The sequence below is a fragment of the Symsagittifera roscoffensis genome, chromosome 3, assembly GCF_963678635.1.
Source record: "Symsagittifera roscoffensis chromosome 3, txSymRosc1.1, whole genome shotgun sequence".
In the NCBI taxonomy this organism is placed as follows: domain Eukaryota; kingdom Metazoa; phylum Xenacoelomorpha; order Acoela; family Convolutidae; genus Symsagittifera; species Symsagittifera roscoffensis.
This window is the reverse complement of record NC_087064.1, coordinates 36,394,127-36,419,036: the sequence shown is the minus strand read 5'-3', so window position 1 is coordinate 36,419,036 and position 24,910 is coordinate 36,394,127. Positions and strand designations below refer to the sequence as shown.

Genomic DNA, 24,910 nt, shown 5'->3' with positions numbered 1-24,910 from the left:
CCTGAAAAAAAATTTGTTACTTCAGTTTTCTGAACAAACTCACAATATGAAAACAGAATAAATTAGTTTGCATGATACGACTATTTTATGTTTAATGTAGCATTTCTTGTAAAACTTGAGATAAAGAAACGGAAACGGTTATTAAAAGAATATGATGTTATTACAGCTTCGTCTTAAATTGATCAACTCATTATGATGATGAATCATCACCTAGTAATCTTCTTGTTGGGCTCTCCAATAACGCAAACTTCAAGCTCAGAAAAAAAAGAACGTTGCTCTGGGTTTTTTTTTTTGGTATATAGCTTCAATGAAAATGGCAATAATAAGACTTTTATTTTGAAAGTGCAAATAATGAATAAGGTCCTAAACCAAAGAGCCACTTGAAAGTTCACATCAATTAGGTTCAAATTGCTTTATGGAGTTTGACCGTAATTCTCAATCCAAAAAGGGGTTAATTTCGATATTGTTTGTTCGATCTAAAATTACTCCTATTCAAGGACTGCGTTCTAGTTTTTTTTCGAGTCACTTCAAACGAGTTTTCCAATCTGTTGGTGGTAACTTTCGGTCAAATAGCCCCACATGGCAATTCGCTGGTAAGTTGTTTCAACGAAACGTGAAATCTTCTCTGATGATCGGCCGAGCGAAGAATTACTCATTCATATCAGAGACATATCCTTCCAACCATGAAGCTGATGAAACCATATGTTGGTAAACTTGACTAACAAACCATATCTTCAAAAATATCTGGATTAATACCATTTGAATTTTTTTTTGTTTCATAAAAGGTTAACAGAAAATTGCAATGTTTAGCACTTCGAATCAACGAACACACCATATCTATCAAGCTTCTCAGCTTCTGATCCTTTGGGCACTAATTGGTACCATCAACGGCACCAATGTTAAACTCGAAATAAAAAGCAACACCGAGGAAGATCAGCCAATTAAGATATACGAAGACGAAGTGTATCAGTTCTCGGTCTCTTCTTTTCAGGCCCTGGTAGAAGATGTAGTGTGTGAAACAAACAAAAGAGAAGTAATATCCCTGGAAAAGATTTCGCAGGCTGGGAACAATGCCACTTTCAAATTTCTCGCACGTAGGCTGGGTAATTAGTTTCAGTGTATTTTTACTAAATCAAATCTAAGAGCGATCGATTAAATGGCATTAAATTATGCCCTGAAAGATGCCGTTTGGAATATTGTTTCATATAATTTTTCCCCCTATTAGATTAAGACCATCCTTCAGTTCCTGGCGCATAAAAGGATTGGCACAGATTTCGTCCTACTACAGATTTCGTCCTATTTATTTAATTAACAGATTTCGTCCCATATCCAACACCCTATCATCCCATATCCAAATTTGTGGGAAGAAAAGTACGATAAGGTGCTGGGGGAAAAATGTGTAGAACAATTCATCATTGGCTGACAAACAATCATTGGCAGCACTTCCAATTGCACTTCCGATTCAGCTAATTGAGATGTGCTCATGTTAGTTGCTCTTGGATTTGTTACAGGCGTCGCCGAAGTATCATGTGGGTATGAGAGGGGATCAGATGTGAAAGGAGACGACGCAGAAGGAGTAGCTGAGTTGGATGTGTGGGTATTGAGAGCCGAGACTAAAATAGACATGTTCTTCCTGCCCTACGTGTTCCTCATGGTGGCCATATTCAACCTCGCATTCGGCACAGAGATAGCCCTGAATGACCTCAAGTTCATCCTCAGAAACCCCCTGCCTCTATTCACTGCAGCTGTCTGCCAGTTCATCATACTACCACCTGTTAGTACATGTTCAATTCCACATTCAACTGAGCTGCTCACAAATTAACTTCATGTCATAATTTACGCTACTATGATTTGATGATACACTAGCAATAACACAACTACAGATACTCATTGATTGGCCCCTTGTAGCCAACTAATAAAAAGAAGTTAAAAATCTGCAGAAATTTGATTTTGTTACTCTAACCAAATGACTCTCCCTTGGGATATATTCTAACAAATTTGTGTACACTTCAGATGGGTCTAGGGGTGGCCAAGTGGATGGGCTATGACGTGGATGTGGCTCTGGGTATGTTGATGGTGGCATGTGCTCCAGGTGGGGCCCAGAGCAACGCCTTCAGCTACTTGGTGGACGGAGAAGTGCCCCTCTCCATCGCCATGACGTTCTTCAGCACTCTTCTCGCTATAGGTCAGCGACCTCATTAAAAAACGCACTCTTAAACAGTTTACATCTAAAACAGCTCAGGATTCCGTGATGATGAAAACTGATGGCGCATGTTCAAATTGAATTCAAAAATTTTGTCAACTTTTTTGAGGTCAACCACATTGATTTCCGGAGCTTACCCAAATCACTATAATGACCCCTTTTGGCCAGATTTTCTTCGCCGCGGGTGAATTTTTGAAAAAATGACAAGCAAAAGCGTTTTTAGGCACTTTTAGGCGTTTTTTCGCCCCTCTTCTCAGGGATTCGACCCCCAGCCTACCCAAAACTTTTATAAAGGAGCCTTCGGCGCCAAAATATACTACATTACGAGGCCAAACTCTGCATTCTGTGCATTGTATGCGGATTCCACAACAGGCCAGAATCAGATTTGACGCGGAATCCACATCATTGCTGCTTTTCTTTGATCTTCTTTGCTGTTATGGATTCCACGAACAAATACTGTTCGGCTCAAAATCGCTCCAAAAATAGACGAATTTGCGGAATCCGCAACCGTGTTTTCGGAATCCAAAACAGTTTGTGGAGTCCACAAACAAGCAATAAGACATGTGTATAGTTAAATTGAGCTGTTGCGGAATCCGCAACTGTAAGCGGAATCCGCAAAGTGTAAGTGGAATCCGCAAATTGTAAGTGGAATCCGCATTTTGTTTGCGGATTCCGTTTACATCTATGTATATGTGTAGTAGCGTTTAAAATTATATCTTTTAATTACATGATTTGATTTCACTAGACTTAACTGTTCATATAAGTTCAGTATGTAACAAAATTCGGATTCCACTTACAGTTTGCGGAATCCGCTCACATTTGCCGACAAAATTTACGTTACACTCATATGTACGCGGAATCCACGAAGTTTTGTAAGTGGAATCCACTTACATTTTGGAACATATTTAAAGATTAGTTTTTGGAATCCAGGAACATACAGATACAAAATTGTGCGCCTATCCAGTGCACAGTTTGGCCTCGTAATGTAATTTTGAGGGGAGAGCTAGTGACGAAAAAACGCAATTTTTTGGTCAACATCTTCTAAGAATGGCCTAATAGCGCCTTTAATGGCCTGCTTTTTTCAAAAGTTTGCTTGCGGCGCAAAAATTTGGTCAAAATGGGGTCTTTATAGTGATTTGAGAGAGCTCAAAAAATCAATATGGTCGAAATAAAAAAGGTCGACAAAAGTTTTGACATCTTTTGTAAACCCGCCCCCACTCGATAAAATTCTAGATCCGCCCCTGACTGTGCTGACCGAAATCGAACTCACTACCGTGGTCATTCTATAAATGGAATTTACCTCGGTGCCAAATGCTCAGAATGAGACATGAAATTTGAAATGATGATAAGCCAAGCTACCAGCGGTTTTTCAACTCGAAAACTTTTCACTCTGCGTTAAGTTTACCCACAGAGGTAAAGGCTATTTTTTCAAAAAAAAAACCCAAAAACGCCTAATAAAGGCAATTTTTTAGTCAAAATTTTTCCAAAAAGTGCCCAAAAACGGCTTTCCTGACCTGTTTTGTCACAAACTTACCTGCAGCGCCAAATTTTTAGTCAAAATAGGGTCTTTATAGTGTTCTGAAAATCAATTTGGTGGTCGTCCTAAAAAAAATTGACAAAATTTTCGAACATTTTCTTGAAAAACCGCGCCTCCCCCATCGAGAAAACCCTAGATCCGCCTCTGAGGATAAATATTTCAAATGCTAATATGCACAAATATGTCTGTTGCGGTAAATTTCTTGCCAACAGAGCCTTCCAGGAAATGAGTCCAGTGAAAGAAGTTATTTACGGGAAAAAGTCTAGTACCCGGTTGCAAAACACTTGCTATCGCAAGTTTAAAGACAAAATATATCGGTTTTAATCTTCAAGTAAATCATATGCTCGATGTTTGGCATGGCTTTCATCTGCGCTGAAAAGAAGTGAATTTATTTCATCTGAAATACAGAAGGGGTCGGACAAACCTCTCCCCCCACCCCTTGTTCATTTTTCGCCTACGTTTTTTTTCTGAATCGAGAGTTCATTTGACCATGACTAGAGATACAAACCATGATTAAAGCAAACAAATGACAGGCAGCTTCCACGTTCAGATGTTTAACTTCATGGTTTGCGTAAAAAAGAATTTTGACAACCAGTTACTTGGTTTCCATCCACAGTGAGAATGACTCATGGGGCCTGGAAAACCTCCACATGAAGAACCACAGTTCACAAAAGTATCTTCGTATCAATTCTCTTGGTTACGACGTACATGTACATCAAAACTATTCGACTAAATCGCGTCATGCAACGTCGTTCAGTTCTGCCAAAATCAATTCAGCCGTCAAAGGGATTAGGTATAACGATGACGGAGAAGGGGAAGCCGTGTTGCGTGACACAAGCTGCTGCGTCTACGGCGCCAGACAGTCTGGGAGCCCATTTAGGGTAGCACTCAAAAAAGTCCAAAACAATCGCTGAATCTGGTTCATTTTGCTTCGTCCTTGAAATACATAGTATCGAAAACTTTTCGCTGGTAAGCCTAGTCATTGGCTATCTCATTGCATTGCAATTCAGGCAAAAATTGACAACGATTATTGCATACACAAGCCAAAGTATGACCGATAACGCTACAGGGAAAAACTGAATGAGTCTACCAAATTTCAAAAACGACGCACGCCAAATATAAGTCTACATAATTGCTAAGTAACGCAAGCCAATCCAATTATGACGCATTAGCAGTACCAGTCAACTTGAAAAAAAATTTACCAACTAACATGCCTCAATTTATAGAGCGAACAAATTTTAACTAGTTTACAAAAAAGTTCATTAAAAACATCCGACACTGACCAGGTTCGAACCCTCTTATTTTACTGCTGATCTCTTTCCCTGCCTCTACGCTACAGATCCACGATGCCCTGAAGCTAAAATGCTATTTGTAATAAAATAGTCTGTGTTAATATCCTTAGCATTGGCTGTACTTAATAGCTGAATCAAAATGAACACTTTCAAAACGAACACATTTTGTAGCAATAATTGAATCGAAAAAAAAAATTGCGACTTAGGTTGGAAAAAAAGAAAGTTCATACTATAACACAAGCTATGCTTGTGTAAACATAAGAGCGCATATAGTATCGATTTTGTAGACATTGGCTATAGCTTAAAAAAATTTTCAGGCCAGCTTAGATTTGAAAAACTTCTTTTTCGAGATCTTTACACTTTTGCTGTTCGATGGTGGAGTTCACTTTTCTTTTAACAAAGAAATTAAAAGTCAAACCGCGCAAAAGGAAATTTGAGCTCAACTGTTCCTGAAAAAAATTATTGCGACGTATACAAGAGCCTGAACTATACGAGTCTTAACTCGACAAATGAAATTTCTCACATGTTTAATCGCAACATTGTACGAGTCAGTTTATATATCAATCTACATTGTTGAAAATCTGCAAAATAACTCAACTCTGGTTTAAAACCGCATAAAAGTTTTGAAAAGTAAGCAGAAATCAGGCACAAGGTACTCCTTGCATTGGGTTGCCTGCGCAACAAAGCTTAATCAGGGGAAGAAGTCAAAATGAGCATTTTAAGGCGTTCTCTCATTAACGTAAGACGCGTTCGGGTCATGGTAAATAGTTGACTATTGCTAAGTTGAAATCATTCAACTATTCAGATAATATGTTCATATTTAAGTACAGCGATCTAAATACAGTTATAAGAGCATGTGCAGCTGTGCATATAGCATAAAACGTTCAAAATACAGTTTTAACTGCAAATAAGATAATCGGTAATCAGATAGTCTTAAAGGTGGAAGGAAAAGAGTCAAGATTTGGAATTTGAGAACAAAATTATTGCCTTGCTTAAATTGAAATTGCGTATTTTATTGCCAGTCATTCAATCCCACATCCATTTTGTCTAAGAGGCGAGACATTTAAAATAGGGGGTGGGGATCCATGCACTTTGAATTACGATTGAGAAAGTTTTAGTATGACAGCTCTTTCGGCCCCACAAGCTATTTACTAGGTTAACTAACTTTGCAAGGCGATAAGCGTGGGAATCCAAGGTTTGTTGCTATTTCATAGGTGCAAGAAGAAAGAACGAGCATAAAAAAACAGCGATCATTTTATAATCCTCCTATTTTTCTAGGCACCATGCCACTGAACCTGTTCATCTACGGCCGCTTCATCTCAGACGACCCCTCCTGGACAGCACAGGACATTCCCTACCACAGACTGGGGGGCACTCTGCTTCTACTGGCAGTGCCCGTGTGCATTGGCATGTTGCTTCGCAGCTACTGTCCGAACTTCACCCGCAAAATGATGAAGATCGCGAAGCCACTGATCAGTATTATGTTACTCGTCTTTTTCTGTCTAGGTCAGTCACACAAAATGAGTTACCAGGTTTCTGCTATTCAAGAACCTCAATCTATATGGGCCACTCTTAGATAAAAACATAATGAGTTAATTGATTGTCCGGTATAAACTATCTAATTGATTTGGTTTTCTTTTAAATTCACCGCATCCTTCTATCATGATTAAGGAAAACTGTGATTAATAGGACAGAAATATAACCTGAAAACTTCCAAGTCACCACATTAGAACCCATGAAAATCGAAAAAACACCTCACAATTCAGACAAATTTTAGCCATATTCCGCAACCTGTTTGCATTTGCACTGGTCAGTGTACGCGACGTCGCCGGATCCTGTCTTCTTCCCTGTGGAGGATTCATCATTGGGACTCTGCTACCTCTCAGTGCACAGCTGAGGTTCTCCAAGGTCAAGACGATTGCTCTAGAAGTGGGTATGTACCACAAAGCGCCACCGAGTGTAAAGAAAACTTTTGGAATTTAGAAACTCCAAAAATAATTACCAGCACCAGGTATTCAGGACAATGAAGCTTCACGCATCCTCAAAAATTGCAAAAAACATATAGTTTCCAAATTATCAAAAAATTATGAGCGACCTGTAAACAGAACAGTAAGCTTAACAATAAGATAATAAGGAAATCATATTACAATAAGGGTTATCCAAGAGCAATTCAGATTTTGCAGAGGAACGTGGCTGTGCATATACATAAACCAGGCGTGTATTTTTTCTGCTTACTTATATTTTTGATTTCAGGCATGCAGAACGCAGGCATAGTAGTGGGAATGTCTCTGCTTGCCTTTGAGCAGCCCCACGCCGACCTCAACGGGATCCTGCCTATCTTCATGGCGCTTACTATGAACTTCGTGGCCCTTCCACTCCTAATAGCCCACGTGATCACTATCAAGTTCAGTCGCAGTTACCGTGAATTGTGCAAGAAAGATAGAGAGGCTCTTGAAAATGAACGAAAACTGTTCGAAAAGGAAACGAAAGTGGCTGTTAATGGCGATATGGAGGGCGTCGGCATCATACTGTCTACGGAAGCAGATCAAAAGAACCCAGATGGTGCGCTGAGTTAACTTATAGCACTAAATTCTGGACTATGATATCAGCAATAGATATGATCTTCACAAAAGCTATTCGCAAAATTTAATTAATACTCTATTTTCAATCTAATGTTCGGTTTGCGCTTTCATTTTTCACGTTTATTCATCAAAACTAGGTGCGGTTTTTAAATGGAAGTTCACAAGATCTATAGTTTTGCTCGGTATCGATCTTGAAATGACTGATAAATATATGTATACAAATTATAAATTATTGAAATATTTCAAGTTATTTCAAAGCCCGAATCAGGTCGCAATAAAGTTAATTTTTAAGTAGCCTCGACAGGTGACAAAACTTCGAACTATTTCAAGATACTTCATGGCAAGTATCGATTAGCGGAAATTCAACTTTTCTAAGCAATCTCATTGCGATTAAACTTTTTCACATTTTCCACTTCATAAATCGGTTCACAAAAAAGAGTTATTCTGAGCAAACTGGCGACATACTTGTTTTGAATATCCAGGCCAAAAGAAACAGAAAAAGTGAACCCAAACTCGAAAGAGTTATTTAAATCGGAGGGATATTTAAAATGTTTGAAAATTAAGTTAAGCCATAAGTCAGTGCAGTATTTGCAATACTACAACTTAAATAATTTCTCCCCGACAGCGTTACGTTTCAAAGTTATTTCGCATCCCATCGATAATACGCAAACAAGAAGCAAGTAGGCTGTTAGTTGAGTGTGAACGATTCAAATTAGTGACAGACATAGTGACTGAAACACAATGCGCTTGATAATTACGGCAATTAAATCAAAGCTGAGCGTATTCTCTTTTTCAAAACGAGTATTGAAAGTTATTTTTTTTTTGGTTAAATACAGCCAGTTTTAAACAAAATTGATTTGAACCAATTTGTTATTGGTTAAATCAGCTTAACAAACCTTTTTTTTGACCATTTGGTTAAGCCAGTTGTTAAACAAAAGGTTATATTGGACACCACTGTATATGGGCTGGCTTTTTGCGATTCATTTTTTTTGCGAACCCACGCGCGCTTTGCGGTAAATTTATTTAAGCTTGCTGAGAATAAAAATTTACCGCAAAGCGCGCAGCACTTTATTGTTCCGACTTTCGATACGAAAGTAACGGAATATTTGTGCTCGGGTGGAGTTTTTTTTCTTCAGACAAATTTCGACTTTTTAACTAGCCATTTTTGACGGATTTTTAAAATATCATTCGAAAGCTATTGTTGTCCTCAGCTTAAATTTGAAAAGATATTTCACCTGTGACCATTTTCGCAAAGTTATGGGGGTTTAAAGATTGCCATTTTGGCCAATTTGGAACAATTAACGCGCGATATATTTCGCGCTATTAACGCGTAAGCGGAGATTTAATCCGCCTTAGAAATCGTTCCAAATTGGTTCAAAAAAGCTTACATGCCATAATTGATATAAAAATAGGAGCGAAATCGATCTTTTTGTACTTCATATGGCGTGTGGGGGGATGATTTTAAAAAAAATTCAAATTTTAGAAAAAAATTTCATTTTATTTTGTTGTTTAATTTATTTTTTGTTATTACTGCTCATGAAACCTCAAACGGCAGTCGGAACATTCAGGGTTTGGCCCTGATACGAGCAGTCTTGTTTCTGCCTATCCCCTACCTGATTCGAATATCTCGTTTGGCAAAATTGCAAAGCTATCAAGCTATTTTTGTTCCGACTTTCGATACGAAAGTAACGGAATATTTGTGCTCGGGGTGGGTTTTTTTTTCTTCAGACAAATTACGACTTTTTAACTAGTCATTTTTCACGGGATTTTTAAAATATCATTCGAAAGGTATTGTTGTCCTGAGCTTAAATTTGAAAAGATATTTCACCTGTGATCATTTTTCGTAAATTTATGGGGGTTTAAAGATGCCATTTTGGCCGATCAAAGGAACAGCAAAAATTCGAACATAAATGACCTTGCTAATCTTTTGGCCTTCAAATTGAAACTCAAACTTCAAAACAGCTTAGACTATCACTTAGACAAAACAGCATTACTTGCGATTATTTCCTAAAATTATGGGGGTTTCAAGGTTGCCATTTTGGCCAATTTGGGACAATTAACGCGCGATATCGCTTTTAACGCTTTAGCGCGAAATCTATCCTTTTGTACTATATGGCGTGTGGGGGGATGACTTTCATAAAAAATTTCAAATTTTGGAAAAAAAAGTTTCATTTTGTTTTATTTAAAAAAAAAATTTTAATGTTAATACTGCTCCATAAACTTAATAGGCAGTAGGAACATTCAGGGCGTCGCCCTGTTACGAGCAGTCTTGTTGGCTATTTTATTACTTAACAGGAATTTCGTTATTTTTCGTTCACTAGTCACAGAAATGAGAATGTTAACGAAACCTTTCAGACAAAAACTAACAGATTATGTCTAGCTTTGCGTTGAAACAAGATGATCGTGTCCTCGATAGTTGCATCTAATCACTGCGCTTTTTGAGTACGAAAAAACAGGTCAATCGTGTACTATATAGAAAGATAGGGCTACCAGTCATTTCCGCCCCAGTCACCTTCGCTCCAGTCATTTCCAGAAGTGACTGCGTTTGGGGCGGAGATGACTGGGTTTTTGGGGCGGAAATGTCTGAGGTGGAAATGTCTGGTCACGAAAGATAAATCGACAAATGAAACATATTTTTAGACTTGGTTATTAGATATCTTAACCATGGCAACCGAGCGTCCATTTCAACTTTACAAATACCTTTTAAAATGTATACCTTAAGAAATTATAAAATCTCAATTCAGAAAAATGGTGGGCTGCAAAAAAAACAATCTGTGAAAAATCAGTGAGTAAAACACGACCAGCTAAGGAGTATTAATATTGAAATCTTATCTCCAAATGAAATTTTTCGAAGAGAAATATCTGTTATCCAGGTTTCTACGGCAAGTGTTTTTACGTCAGCCACATATTTATACCATCCGCGAATATGACGCATGAACTAATGGCATACTTGGTCACTCAAGCTGAAAATGCAGAATCTGAACAACTTCAAATATTACAACTTAGTGGATTCTGATTTCTAGCTTATGTATTTGTTTTATATTTAGAAAATGTATTTTTGACTTCAAAACTTTCGTGAAGATTTAAATTTATTTCATTTTTCCGACCCGGGCGTGTCGTTTTCGCCCCATTTGACTACTTAAAAAAAAGCTCGTAGTATTTTTTTCAAACTCTTTCACGTAACTATATTCCAAATTCATGGAAAGCTCTTTCTCAGGCTATTAAAGATCCCTAATAAAATGCAAATAATTTGTCAGTAAAAAACAGGTCTGAAAGAGTCTACAATCCAATCGCTGTACTTTCGATCTAATAATTTGGTATTGTCAACTGATTCCTATAGCTCATTGACTAGAAAAAAAAAACAGTTGAAAATCCAATAAAATTACCTATTTTTGCCACAAGTCCTGACAAAGACTTGAGCTACGAGCTTCCGTCAACCGAATGCAGTTACAAAATCTGACGGGGAAAAACTTCGATGTAAAGCAAGCTTGACCTAATTGCAAATTAAACCGTAGACAATTAAAAACGTTAAGGCACACAAAAAAGTAGCAATAAAGAAAACAAGACTGCTCGTTTCAGGGCGATGCCCTGAATGTTCCGACTGCCTTTTAAGTTTTATGGAGCAGTAATAACATTAAATTTTTTTTTTAAATAAATCAAAATGAATTTTTTTTTTCCAAAATTTGAAATTTTTTATGAAAGTCATCCCCCACACGCCATATAGTACAAGAGGATAGATTTCGCTACTTGTGACAAATAATTATGGCAAATATGCTTCGTTAAACCAATTTGGAACAATTTCTTAGACGGATTAAATCTCGCTTACGCGTTAATAGCGCGAAATATATCGCGCGTTAATTGTCCCAAATTGGCCAAAATGGCAATCTTTAAACCCCCATAACTTTACAAAAAATGATCACAGGTGAAATATCTTTTCAAATTTAAGCTCAGGACAACAATACCTTTCAAATGATAAAAAAAATTCCGTCAAAAACGGCTAGTTAAAAAGTCGAAATTTGTCTGAAGAAAAAAAAACCCACCCCGAGCACAAATATTCCGTTACTTTAGTATCGAAAGTCGGAACAACAATCCCCTTGAGCTCTTTAAATGCAACAATCTTTCATAATTGAAAAATTGCGTTAAGACTAATCCTATTTGAGAAAATGCATTAAATGGTAATTGTCTTGATCTGCTTGGAAATCTAGATATTATTATCATTTTTGAAGCTATAAATCTGGCGGTGGCCAGTCAATGAGCAGAATGATCAAAGAGCAGAATGGGTTCAAGAGCGGAAAAACAGAAAAACGCGTTTTTCTCAAATTGGGTTGAGTTTAAGTGAAAGCTTATGAAGACAAAACTTGCTTAAAATTTTAGCAGAATTAATATGGTGTAATTTGTTTTGCGAAATTCGGGCCCAAAATTTTACCACAAAAAAGGGTTATTTTGGCTTTTCTTAGTTAATCAAAAATTACGCCTAAAATACCCAATCGATCACAAACATAATTATATCAAAGTGAGCCCCTGACGTAGCCCAACAAACTTTAAGAAGGGTATATTCTCCAAAAAAACTGCAAACCGTTTAAAAATTGTTTTTAAATAAAAAGCTGGTATTTTATATAGTAAAAACGCCTTTTTTTTCTATCAAGCAAGAATAAATTAATTTATACAATGTTTTGGAGAATATACCCTTCTTAAAGTTTGTTGGGCTACGTAAGGGGCTCACTTTGATATAGTTATGTCTGTGATCGATTGGGTATCAAAAGAAAAGTCAATCAGTCAAAACATCATTAACAGCGTGAAAATCAATCAGTCCAAGAAACATCTTTACTGGATTGTTGTTTGTTGTGTTTAGTCTGTGATTTGGGACACGCCCAACATTCTCTCACCTAGTCCAAGGAACGTTGCTACCTCCGTCAATCGAAGCCACAGGTCTTCTCTAAATTCAAACCCCTAGCCTCCAGATTTTAATCAAAATCGGCTTTTGTAACTGCAATTTCGAATAGCCAACTAGAGCCTTGTATTCATAATTTCAACACAGAAAATTGAGGCAGAACAAAATTATGTCTGCCAGTTTTTAGAAAAAAAACTGGACTCGTATTATTTCACAAGCTTTGCAAGACAACTAGGCAATGCATTAAGCTTTGAAACTACAAACAGTCAAACCCACCAAAAATCTGACATCAAAAAAACAAATGAAACAGAACAATTTAGGACGATGAAAATTGATAATAATACAAACAGCCAAAAATGAGCATGATAAGTAACACACTCCTCTCTTGACAAGGACGCAAGTGTAAAAAGGTTGATTTGACTAAATCTCGGCAAAACCCTTTGGTTGAAAAAATGAACTGAAAAATACCTTATTAACACAGAGACGAAGTGAAGCATCGCATCAATTTTGCTACAAAATAAGCGCAGCATAGCAAGCTTGCGATTAGTAAATGAGATAGAAATTACAAAACCGAAAAAAAATCACAGAGGCGACAACAAGAGTCTAGACGCTCATTGAGCCGGAAACAAACTAACTAAATTTTTCAACACAGAGGCGAAGTTGCACTCCGCATTCACAGGCAAATATATGCACGAAAACGCTACTGGCAAAAAAATGAATGAGTAAATCTTTGAGTCTACAAAATTTCTCAAGTGACGCACGCCAATTATGAGCCTACATAATTGCTAAGTGACGCAAGCCAATTATGAAGCATTAGGAGTACCAGTCAATTTGAAAAAAAAGAAAATTCCCAACTAAAATGCCTCAATTTATAGAGCGAACGAATTTTAACTAGTATACAAAAAAGTTCAATAAAAACATCCGACCCTGCCCAGGTTCAAACCCTCTTATTTTACTGTTGGTCTACTTCCCTACCTCTACGCTACAGATCCACGATGCCCTGAAGCTAAAGTGCTATTTGTAATATAATAGTCTGTGTTAACATCCTTAGCATTGGCTGTACTTAATAGCTGGATCAAAATGAACACTTTCAAAACGAACAAATTTTGTCGCAATAATTGCATCGCAACAATATTTGCGACTTAGGTTGGAAAAAAAAGAAAATTCATATTATAACAAGCTATGCTTGTGTAAAAAAAATCAATTATTTTTTGCTTCTGAAGCGACACAAAATAAATTAACTCGGCCAAAAAAGATAAACGGAAAATAATTAAGAACGAATGAAGCTTTTAAGCAAAAAAAAACAAAAGAAAACCAAGGACAATATACAATGTCAGTGCTATTAATTTCACGAACTACAGAAATACTTGCATCTGCGATAAAAAAAATGCTGACAGCACAAAACGATTCCCCAATTTGGCAACAAAGCCAACTAAATATAAGCAGACAAACGGAAGTACGGCGAATCAATTTTTCCGTGAAAAAATTTCAATCTCATAAATACTGAAAAAATTAAGGTCCGACCGGTACTCGAAACCCAGATTTTCAACGGCAAGCGCGTTACCTTTAGGCCAAGTGGGAAGGAGTCTCAAACGAATCGCTAACTTTACAATTTCTTAGTTGATACTCTTACCTGTAAAAAAAGTTGTTTAAGGAAAAAAGTCTAGTTCTCGATTACAAGACGCTTGCTCTTACAAGTGTTTTTCACGTTTAATTCCCGTCCAAATGTGATGATACTTATTCCGACAACTTGCGAGAAAAATCAACTGCACAGAAAAAAACAAGTCTATCTGTTTTATTTGATGCTGTTAGTTTCAGCGCAGAGTAAATTCAAAAGGAATCAGCGTGCTATTCTGTTGGTTGTTTACAACGAAAAGGAAGTCAATGTTCCGAACAAACAACACTTGCAACTCCCAATACGCCAAGTGAAATCAACTGGAAACAATCATCGGGCAAAAATTGGTTTCAACATTCAAAAGCCTCGCAAAAAATAACATGATGATATTTGAAACCTTAATCGGTTAGTTACTCTTAAACTCATTAGATATAACATGAGGACACGAAGTCTTGCATCACATATCGGCGAATTATTGGGTAGTTTAGAATGAATTCTTATTGCACGCTTAGGGAAATAATCATTAATTAAAGAACATGAGAATGTGTCGGTTGAACTTCGACGTACCACAAAGCGTCAGAGCTGGCCCACGGAGATTGAATAAAAAAATTTCGTTGACGCAATACACAATTGAATGAAATTTACATAATTGAATGAAATTAATTATCTTTGCTTAAAAAATGTTTAATCCTTTTTTGCTTAGGATAATCTAGCTATCACTAAATCCAATTGATTTAAGTATTTCAAATAGAAAAATACAAACCACTTGCGATGCAAAAATCTTTGACTATGACCCGAAACACAATCTGACAATTTCACAACATATTCTCACACAGAAACGAAGCTCAGCTTCGCACCACTTGTGATACAAAAATGAATAATTGTGATTAAAATCAAATGGAAAGGAAAATCGGAAATAGAAAAAACCTTCCAAAATTGTTTTGGAATAAATTGAAAAAATTGTCAAAACAGCCCAAAAGATCCCGAACAAAAATACATGCACCTTTATTTTACAAGGAGCTTTCGGAAAGCTAGAAGGAAGTCGAATTTTAAAAAAATTCGTTCTGCACGAAATAAGCCGGAAAAAATAAACGAAGACAAAAATCTAAAATAGCAGAAAATTTACAGTTTGTAAAAAGGCAAATCCCGACTGAAAACGAACGCCCGGTATTTTTCATCCAGCATGGGTGTTGAAGCAACTCAGAGAAAATCTGATTCTTCAAAAAACCTGGCCATGGGAACTAAGCCGACAAAAAAAACAGACGAAAGTACAATAGTAGTACCGCGTGAAAGTACCAGAAACAAAAAAACTGCCTTAAAATGAAAAGAGCTTCACTCAACGAAATAGCTCAGCCTATCCTTAGACAGGCTGAATATCCTTGCATAGATCCTGCAAAAAAAAACCACAATTTTTAAACAGGCGAAGCGAAGCTTCGTATCACTTGCGATAAAAGAGAGATAAAAAACAAATACAAGTCTAAAAAATGAAAAATGTTGGAAAAAACTAGGTCTACAAAAAATTTTCATATGTAAGTCCTTTCTAGGCAAAGAAGCCAAGAAAATCATTTGAGTATTGAAATGGCAAGGGAACGAAATTTACGAAGCTGAAACAAAGCCCACAATTTTTGGGCAATTATAATGAAAACTCTTTACAGCACAAGAAACATCCCTAACTAAGCCGACAAAACTTGAGCAGACAAATTAAAGTCCCGCATTCAATTTTTACCGAATTATTTCATTTGCAGATAAACTAAAAAAAACAAGGTCCGATCGGGACTCCATCCCCTGATCTTTGTTTGCGCAGGCGACGGCGTTACATCTAGGCAAAGTGGGAACGATCCTGAAATTTCTTAAGCTTCATTAATGAAGCAAGTAGGATAGCAAATAAGATTTGCTGGAAAAGTTGTTTACTGGAAAAAAGTCCAGTTCCCGATTGCAAGTGTAATAACATGGAATCTACGGATTTTATTGAGTCTTAATACCCTTTACTTTGAAGTTATTTTTAGAGCCATCGGCATTCCAGTCGGACATCAATTCCATATTCATATAACTCATAAATAAAGAAAGTAGTCGGTTGCTGTTCAGATAACACAATGTTTTTTATTTCCATTTTTGTGTCATTTTTTGTGCAATAAAAACTAGACAAAAGCTAAAAAGGTGGTAAGTCAAGCATATTCAATTAAAGCAGTCTTCGAAATAACTTCAACAAATCATACAACTTTTACACCTTTGAATTTTTCAATTTTCAAGTTCAGGAAGAGCTACACGAATATTCAATAACACGAATATTCAACACGAATTTTTCAAAGCTTGAATAACCTGTTTTCATAGAAAAAAAAGCTACTCGCTTGGTATACTCGCTCAAAATTAGGTTAAAAAGTAAACATTTTGAACCTGTTATTGGACAAGAAATATTTTGGAAGCTTTTTAAATGTTCAAATCAGGACTGATTATCTTTCAGTCGTGATTTGAACATTTAAAAAGCTTCAATAGTTTGAAAAATTTTACTTTTTAAACTAATTTGAGCGAGTATATTACTAAATAATATATTACTAGACTCAATCTAATGATTATTTATGGTACCTAATTTTGCGTGGGAATAACGAACTAAAACACAAGGACAAGTTCATGTCCCATTTCACTGGTAGAAACAAAAATGTAGATATCGAACCCTCTTTTGAACACCTCAACCAAATAACATCGGCAAGGAGGTATTCCTTAAATTTTAGCAAACCTAAATGAATGCCAAATTCATGCAGCAAAAAAATGGGCGGCAAAAAATTCCGTAATAACTGCAATGAAACTGAACAAAATATTGCGACTGTCGGAAAAGTTGCATAAATGCTGAAAATCTATTACTTCACAAAGGTAGCAGTTGCTACGCAATTAGCACACATAGTATTTTGTATATAGTGAAATACCAAAACAGTCTAGTCACTGTGTTGTTCTCCCATATTCAACAAAAGCTTCTAAGCTGGATTGAAGTTCTATATAGAAAATCTAACAAAAACGTTGCAGTTTTCTGCGCAGGAACTAGCTTCTTCTTATCTACCACCTAGATTTGCAAATGGCTGTACTTTGAAGCTAATCAAGTGTTATTTTGGATAGATTTGCTTTGATTACTGATATTTTCAAAATTCTGTAGCTTGGTGGTCAACGAGCTTGGCACAAAATCGGAGGTTCGATTCCCGCTAGGAATTCGTTATTTTTTGCTAGAAATTGCGTAATTTAAGAAAAATTTTGACAAGACGTCAGGTAAGAAATGAAGTATCCATGCTTTATTTACGCATTTCAGAGAGAATTCTTGACCAGAATTCAGATAGGATTTTAAGGTAGCAGAAAAACTTACCAATTCTAATCTGTCCCACGCCATTTACCCTATACCATTTTACGCTATATACCAATTTACCGCCAGAAATAAGGGATTTGCTAAATACGGCGTTCAAACAAAGGAAAATTTACGTACAAACTAAGGCCACTAAAATAATGCTCACAAAACAGGCTTTCCATCTCAATGTTCAAAAATCTCATTTCAAAACTGTCAATTCTATTAAATCTGAGGAAAAGCAAAAATTTTAATAATTTCATTAATTTAACATTTGTATATACAAAGAAGCGTCGCAATTGTAAAAGCGTGCTCGTATGTCTGAGGTAATAAGATAATCGACAAAATAATCATAAATATTTGAAGTTTTATATATGGACATTTAAACAGTGAGCTATCCCTATCAAATCAAGCGAAGGGTGAGCAGTATAGTCTCTATTCGAGTTTGCAGTACTGTCGGGTATTTGGGAGGGGGGAGTGAATTAAGTAAATTTGCTCACATTAATTGCAGATCATGTCTCTTAATTAGCCCGAATGCGGACGTGATCATGAACCATGGGGTTAAAATGATAATGATCCAACCGATAGATTCAAAAACTTTAATTATAATTCCAAATTTCATGACAAAAATTTGAAGGTGGGGGGCATAGCAATTTTTCCCCATGCATTTTATTTTTGAGCACGACCTATTCATGATTCATGTTTCAAATTTTATGCTTGATTTAAGTTCAAATCGAATCGAACTTTTTATTATGATACTGTAATCTGCGCCTGCGTTTCATAACTCCCGAGGCTGAGACAAAACTACTAAAAATTTCAACGAAAAACTAAAAAGCTTACAAAACTAATTTAAATTTATTTGAATTAGTTCGCGTGTTTCTTTTTACTTTTAGTGCAAATCCACAGCTGTGTGGCACCAAAAACTTCGAGTGTTCCTGATTTTTCCTCTTATGACCAGAAATATGCAACACTTATCTTTCTAAAAACCAATATCTAATGGCAAAGCAAAAACAATTACTGGTGTATCTTGTACCTAAAACTTGACACATTAGTTTTTGCGGTCGATAGGATTACGATTTCTTTTAAGTTTCCATTTTACAAGCTTTTAAACTTACTATCAGCAAATCGGGCTTAAATTAGAAAGTAGCCAACCTAATATAAAACCTGGAGCATCTCTTTCTTTCTAGTTCGATCAAATTGAAATCTTCAAAACAATGAGGTTGGCTATTTTTAGGACACAAGGAAAAGTCAGTCAGTAACTACTAAACAGGGGATATTTTTGAATTTTACACCAATGATGATGGCACACAACCGGAGAACACAATGAAAGGGTCACATATAGTAAGATAGTTACTCGGAGAGTAGGTCCGGTTGGCTTTTGTCTAAATGATGCACAGCAACTAAATTACTCAAGACAAATTGTAAATGAAAATTGCATTCCACGACGGGACGAAGATTTAACTTCTGATTTCTTTAAAATTTCTTGAAAATATCCAGAAACAACAAATACTTAAAACATCCCTAGTTGTCATAAAATTAAATCTTCGTGTAGAAAACGATCTGATCAAAATGGTCGATATCGAGCGAGTAAAAAATAGGAAAATATCAAAAATAGCAAAAGAATGGGTTTGAAATTAACTCAATCAATCAAAACAAAATCGGAATGGGCCACGGTGTATTAGATTACTCTACTGAGTTTCAAACACTTCAGTTTGCGTCTAATTAGTAAGTAAGCCTCAAACTGCTTTCACTTGTTATGCTAACACCATGCATACCTGAGCTGACATATCGAAATAGCTTGTTCATTTTCAGATTTACCAGATTCAAAGATAACCTCAGCAATTCGTCAAGTTTTGAAATTGTTCCTTTAGTGTTAACCTAATGTCAGCTAATCCAATAAATCTTGCTCTGTTATGCTCATAAATGAGTAGCGCAGCTTCTGTTAACGTAATAGTATTAAGTTTCCCCAATAAGCATTAACTAGGTCATGATTTCACCCAATTATAGAGAATACTGTCGTGTTCTTTCATTCTGCTTTGATTGCAGACTGCTTAAATTTCGACTTCGATTCCATTTCTCTCTACTCTACTCTAGGTTAGTTTGGGGAGGAGGGGGTTTGAGACGTGGACTAGGTGTTGGGGCGGAGGATGAGGGCTTTCTGGGGCTAGACGTCGACAACCATCTTCTTGTGCACGTCCATGGTTCCCACTACAGCACAGAACTCCTCGTAGGATATTCGGCCATCTCCGTCAGTGTCTGCGTGGAATATGGTCTTATCTACTATCTGCTGCAGTTGCGTGTCTTTCAGGTTGTTCCCTACCATCATTTTCAGCACCTACAAATCAAAGCAACACCATTAAAATATAGAACACTAAACCATAGAAAAATCACGCATGCGATTCAAGCCCTCTGTCCATCATCCTTTGTTTCCATCATCATATTGTGAACGAACAAGCGTCTATTCTTCAGTCACTTCAGAAGTTATTTTTAATAGCTGAAACTTCTCAACTAACGATGACATATGAAACCACGTACCTGGAATAGTTCTCCGTTTGAAATGTATCCGTCTTTGTCCATGTCGTAAATTTTGAAAGCGAATCTTAACTTGGAGTCTTTGTCACCTAAACAATGCAAAAATGTTAAAACTGTACCAAAAAAACGAATTCAATTAAAACATAACAAAAATTTCAGCATTTTGAAAAGATATTACTTCTTTTTCACACGCGCTTTTTTTAAAAATGACACAGAACCCGGTGTATCGTCTATTAATAGATCTATCGCAAGAAAAACAACAACACACCAAGCAGCTTCTAGGTGTTTTCAAAAGACACAGTACATAATCTAAAAGGTAATAACTTTCGGGAGACCCGACCCAGCTAGGGTAATGTATCAGAAAAGTGCGATGACGTCACCTTTGACGCTAAACTGTGAGATTCCCTCAATGAACTCTTTGAAGTCGATCTCTCCATTCCCGTCCACATCCAATATGTCTATCACTCTTTGAACCAGCGGATTCTGTTGCAATTCCGGGAGAGACATGAACTCGTCCACTGAGAGAGATCCGGAGTTGTCCAGGTCCAGCTTCTTGAACCGCTTGCCCAGACGTTTGATCTCCTCCGCGTCGAATGTCGAACACAATTCCATTGGCAGTGAACTCTCGTTACCCATCTTCGCAAGCTACAGACATGATTAAGTTAAACACCAATAATTTCAGATACATTTTGACGTAATTTATGCTCATTTTGAGAAAGCTAATGGAGTAGTTTTGAAGGCACTATGTAACGAGTGAAAATTCAAATCAAAATCAGCTAAAGTATATGAAGCTCGAAAAAGAAGCAGCTTTAAACGTACGAAAGAAATCTGTATGATTTATAAGAAAACTTGTTGGTGTCAATCTGCCAATTGCAACAGTTCTTGTAAGATCATGTTAAGGTATAAAGTGGACATCAAGTCCTTTCTTAAATTGTCATACAATATTTGACAAAACTCTCTCAATAGAGCCCGCTTTTGCTGACTGAGGTTAAGATCGCCTTTTTAGATACTCACTGGTGGTGCTGATGATTCTGAGCTATGTGTCAACAACGGAGTCAAAACTGTCGTGCGACTTTGTCTGGCTTTTTTGTGGGAAGAAGAAAAAGAATTATCACGGCTACTCTCGCTGCTACTCGATTCCACCGGTTTGGTTAGCACTGGTCTCGATTGGTGGTTCCCTGTCGAAATGTTTCTAGAAACACTCTTATTGGACTCTTCCTTCGTCGGCAATTCTACTTTGGCCTTGGTGTCTTGATCTGAAGCGACCACGTTAACTTTATAATCGCGTTCGGTTGTATTGACACTCTTTATCTGCTGTTGGGATGAGTAAGGGTGGCTCTTTTGTGACTGCTTTTCTAGTTCAACTGATGACTTAGTGCTGTTAGACAATAGGTGCTCTTTCTCTGTTCTGCGACTAGTACTAGTGGTAGATGTAGATTTGGAGTTGTTGGTTGGGAGTTTGAAAGTGCAGACACTTGAGGTCGAAGCGGAAGAAGATGAGCTGCTGCTGCTATTTTCGGGGTGTTTTCTTGAGGCAGTGTTATCAAGATTTCTATCTAAAATAAGCCACAGTTGACGCATACATTTAATCAACAACGACTTCCGGATAATTAATCCACCGATCAACAAGGTGCGTATTCATAGGTTCCAAAATGAAAAATCAGTTCCATAGGTTCCAAAATAAAATAGCAGTCGCATAAGTTCTAAATTTTTTCAATTGGTCAAAAGACTAAATTAACCGAGTCTCGGTTTAAGGTCGCCGGTGGGCGCGCTATGCGCGCGTCGCCGCTTCGCGCCGATAACCGGCTCTAAATTTCGTATAGAGTCCTACCCTTTGGTGGCAAGCTCGCAACACGTTGGCGCGGCTGCGGCGGTCACTATTCTGCAGCTTGAACTTATGCTGGTTGAACAGAAAACAATTAATCCATAAATTCGTTGGCTCAAATTTCAACCAATCAGAATTCAAGAAGATAAATTTTGGAACTTATGCGACTGATTTTTTTATTTTGGAACCTATGAATATTGGAACCTATGGGAATTCACCATCAACAAATAGTCGCTGATATCTTCCTAATAAACAGTGATTAGGAAATATTTAGCATACACAAAACAATTTACATTAGCAGTAACCAACTTTACGTTTGCCCAAAATGAATCAAAGTTAAAATGAACTATGAGAACTATGAACAAACTTACTTGTAGATGAATCCATGATATTGGATGACAAAAGATGCAGCTAATTGAAATTTGGACTAAGCACTTCAATAGATGCTTCCGGCTCTGACAATGCTTTTTTATAAGCAAAGAGTAATAAATATATTTGCCACAATTTAAACTTGCGAGAGCCGTTTAAGGAGCTCAGAAATAGCCTTCTATGTCAATGCAACGCGGATGCAGGAAACAGACCATTTAACCTCGGCAGCCTAAATTAATTGAAACATACTTGTCGAAAGAATACGATAGAAACAATTTACGGTGCCTCGTTAAAAATGAGCAACAATCAATCTACTTGATACAGAAAGCTTTTAGCGCAGTCAGAACAATTATTAACAATAGACACAAAACAATGAGTGAAGAGTCAGTTCAGATGCAATATCTGCAGATGTTGGATCAAATTTTGATCGATATTGAAACAATAACTGTCAGGAATTATCAATAGATGGAAAAGAAGCAATCATTGCAAGCTGAGTGTGCCGGCGGAATGTGTCTAATGAGAAAGAGCGAGACACTAAGAACCGGCTGAGAGGCGATTATGGTCAATTGTTATTGCAACTTATTATCGACTGGGTAGCAAAAAAAACGCAGAGCGAGAGCAGAGCACCTACTACACAGCGGAGAAGATTCTCATTTGTAATCAAACATGGGTTGGAGTGAAGGAATGGAAATGGTTTAGTTTTAGAAGCTTTAATTTTCCCTGATTGAGGCTACATACAGAAATTGGGCTGCGACTATAGTGCGTATCATGCATCAAATTTCCTTACGAGCTCGCCCGTCTTCCCGCAAAAGCGAGATGATGAAATGGTATCAGTATACACCACATTTGCGCTCGTTCAATCTAACAAATTAATAAACGCTTCAATTTAATGGTGCGGTATAGGGGAAACTCAACAAGTACAAAATTTCGCATTGATTTCATTATTTCAGTCAACTTCTATTCGAGCTTCGAGTATGGTGATAAAAATATAATTCAAAAATATGTCTTCCAAATTCAAACTTAAATTCACTTATTTTGCCACACTAAAATAAAAGTTATCACTTATAGGCTTCTTACGAGGGGTCGCACTGCATTAAAGGCCAAAAAACCCATCAAACGGATAAAAAATTTCAGATATCAAAAAAAAACATCAAATAGGAAGTAGCACAATGTCCTGTCACTTTCATCTCAATTTTTTGAAAAATGAAAAACTAAGACTCAAAGGATTTTCAAAATATTTGCTAGTTTTTCTTGACAGGCGGAGGATAAAGCAAGAAAATTGCCTTCAAAATATTGAATTTGTATAGAGGCGAAGCCAGCTTTGCGCCACTTTACAAAAACATATGTTTACAACAACATGTGCGTTTAGGCATCGCAATGACTATGTGAAAAGGGTATATGTTTCATGGTCTATTCAATCTCTAACGCTACTAGATTTCAAAAAATTCAATTGAAAAATTGAACACGGGAGGAGTCATCATTTATGGTTTTTCATTAGATTATTGCACTGAGAAATTTTTTTCACTAGATTTTTGCATTGAGATGAAAACATAATTCAGGCTCAAGCCAAGCGCAGCGCTACCTTTGCACTTTTTTAAGATATCGAATTTGACTGACTGACCATAAAAATTTTCCAAAGGCGCCTTTGGCGCAAACAGATACTAATTTTGTGGGGAGCGCGCGACGAAAAAACACAATTTTTCGGTCAAATTTTCCGAAAAAAAAGCTAACAACGCCTGCCTGCGACGCTGAAAATTTCGTCAAAATAGGGTTTTCAGAGTGATTTGGGAGAGCTCAGAAAAACCATGTGGTCAACCAGTCCGCCAAAATTAGAAAAATTTTTGTTGAATCCCCCCCAGCTAGATCCGCCCCTGATTACCACTATGAGAAGATACTATCTTCAAAATTGAAGCGCTAAATAAAGCTTCCACAACTAATTTTCTTTTAGTGAAAATGCCAACGTTTCTTGATATAACGAACATAACTATTTTTTAGCCGCTGGAACAATATCCATACCCATCAACCAGACCTTACGCACTATTCTGCTCATTTGAGACAAACTTTACATTAGGCCTTATCCAAAAGTCTTAATCTTTAGGCCTAAATCAACGATTCAACTTTCGAATTTCAACGACAAAAATATATATCACGATATAACTGAATCTAACTAACTTTGAAAAACCCTTATAGACAAGAAATTCTTATAATCCGCTCCAAATCTAAAAACTAAACAAGGATAGCCAGCTATTATAGTCTTTTAGCACAGAATGCTCCGACCAGAGTCTTTAGAAATCTACCGAATTTTTTTTTCAAACAAGTGTAGCTTTTTCTGCATGGTGTGATAAAAGGATCTGACATAAAACTATAACTTAGACATATTCGACATACAAAGAGATATAGGCAAACAGGACAACAGTTTTTGAAAAAAAAGACCAGAAAAACAAAAAGAAAACATCCATTTTTTATATATCAATTTTTTTGCAGAACTTTTTTTGATTAACAAAAAATCATTAAGCATCCCCAAAAACTAATTTGACGCGAGTAAAATTAAACCTGAGCAAAATTGAGCTATTGTAAACGGCCCAAATTAAGCATAGTTAAGCCTTCTCGCTGGCTTTCGTCGGTCGAAACTAGACGAACAATCAAAAACTTCAAACCGGTTTTTCTCGATACAGGCTTTTTAATATGATTCAAATACCGACAGAAAAGGCTTTATTATGATACATCACTCGACCCAGT

At 36.7% G+C, this 24,910-nt stretch overlaps 3 protein-coding genes across 3 annotated transcripts in view; 1 reads left to right on the top strand and 2 right to left on the bottom strand.

Annotated features, from left to right (window-relative positions):
• The window catches only part of LOC134841697 (protein wntless homolog B-like), a 487,665-nt gene that overhangs the window by 422,318 nt on the left and 40,437 nt on the right, over nucleotides 1-24,910 (bottom strand). The window lies entirely within an intron of this gene.
• LOC134842576 (ileal sodium/bile acid cotransporter-like) lies at nucleotides 281-7,843 on the top strand. Its single transcript, XM_063858976.1, has 6 exons — nucleotides 281-1,103; nucleotides 1,512-1,774; nucleotides 2,014-2,185; nucleotides 6,311-6,538; nucleotides 6,810-6,965; nucleotides 7,286-7,843. Exons 1-6 carry the CDS (start codon nucleotides 803-805, stop codon nucleotides 7,606-7,608), a joined length of 1,443 nt encoding a protein of 480 aa, XP_063715046.1. The 5' UTR covers nucleotides 281-802; the 3' UTR covers nucleotides 7,609-7,843.
• LOC134841393 (uncharacterized) lies at nucleotides 17,648-21,576 on the bottom strand. Its single transcript, XM_063857354.1, has 4 exons — nucleotides 20,992-21,576; nucleotides 20,358-20,622; nucleotides 19,981-20,066; nucleotides 17,648-19,780 (listed from the first exon to the last, which is right to left on the bottom strand). Exons 1-4 carry the CDS (start codon nucleotides 21,556-21,558, stop codon nucleotides 19,610-19,612), a joined length of 1,089 nt encoding a protein of 362 aa, XP_063713424.1. The 5' UTR covers nucleotides 21,559-21,576; the 3' UTR covers nucleotides 17,648-19,609.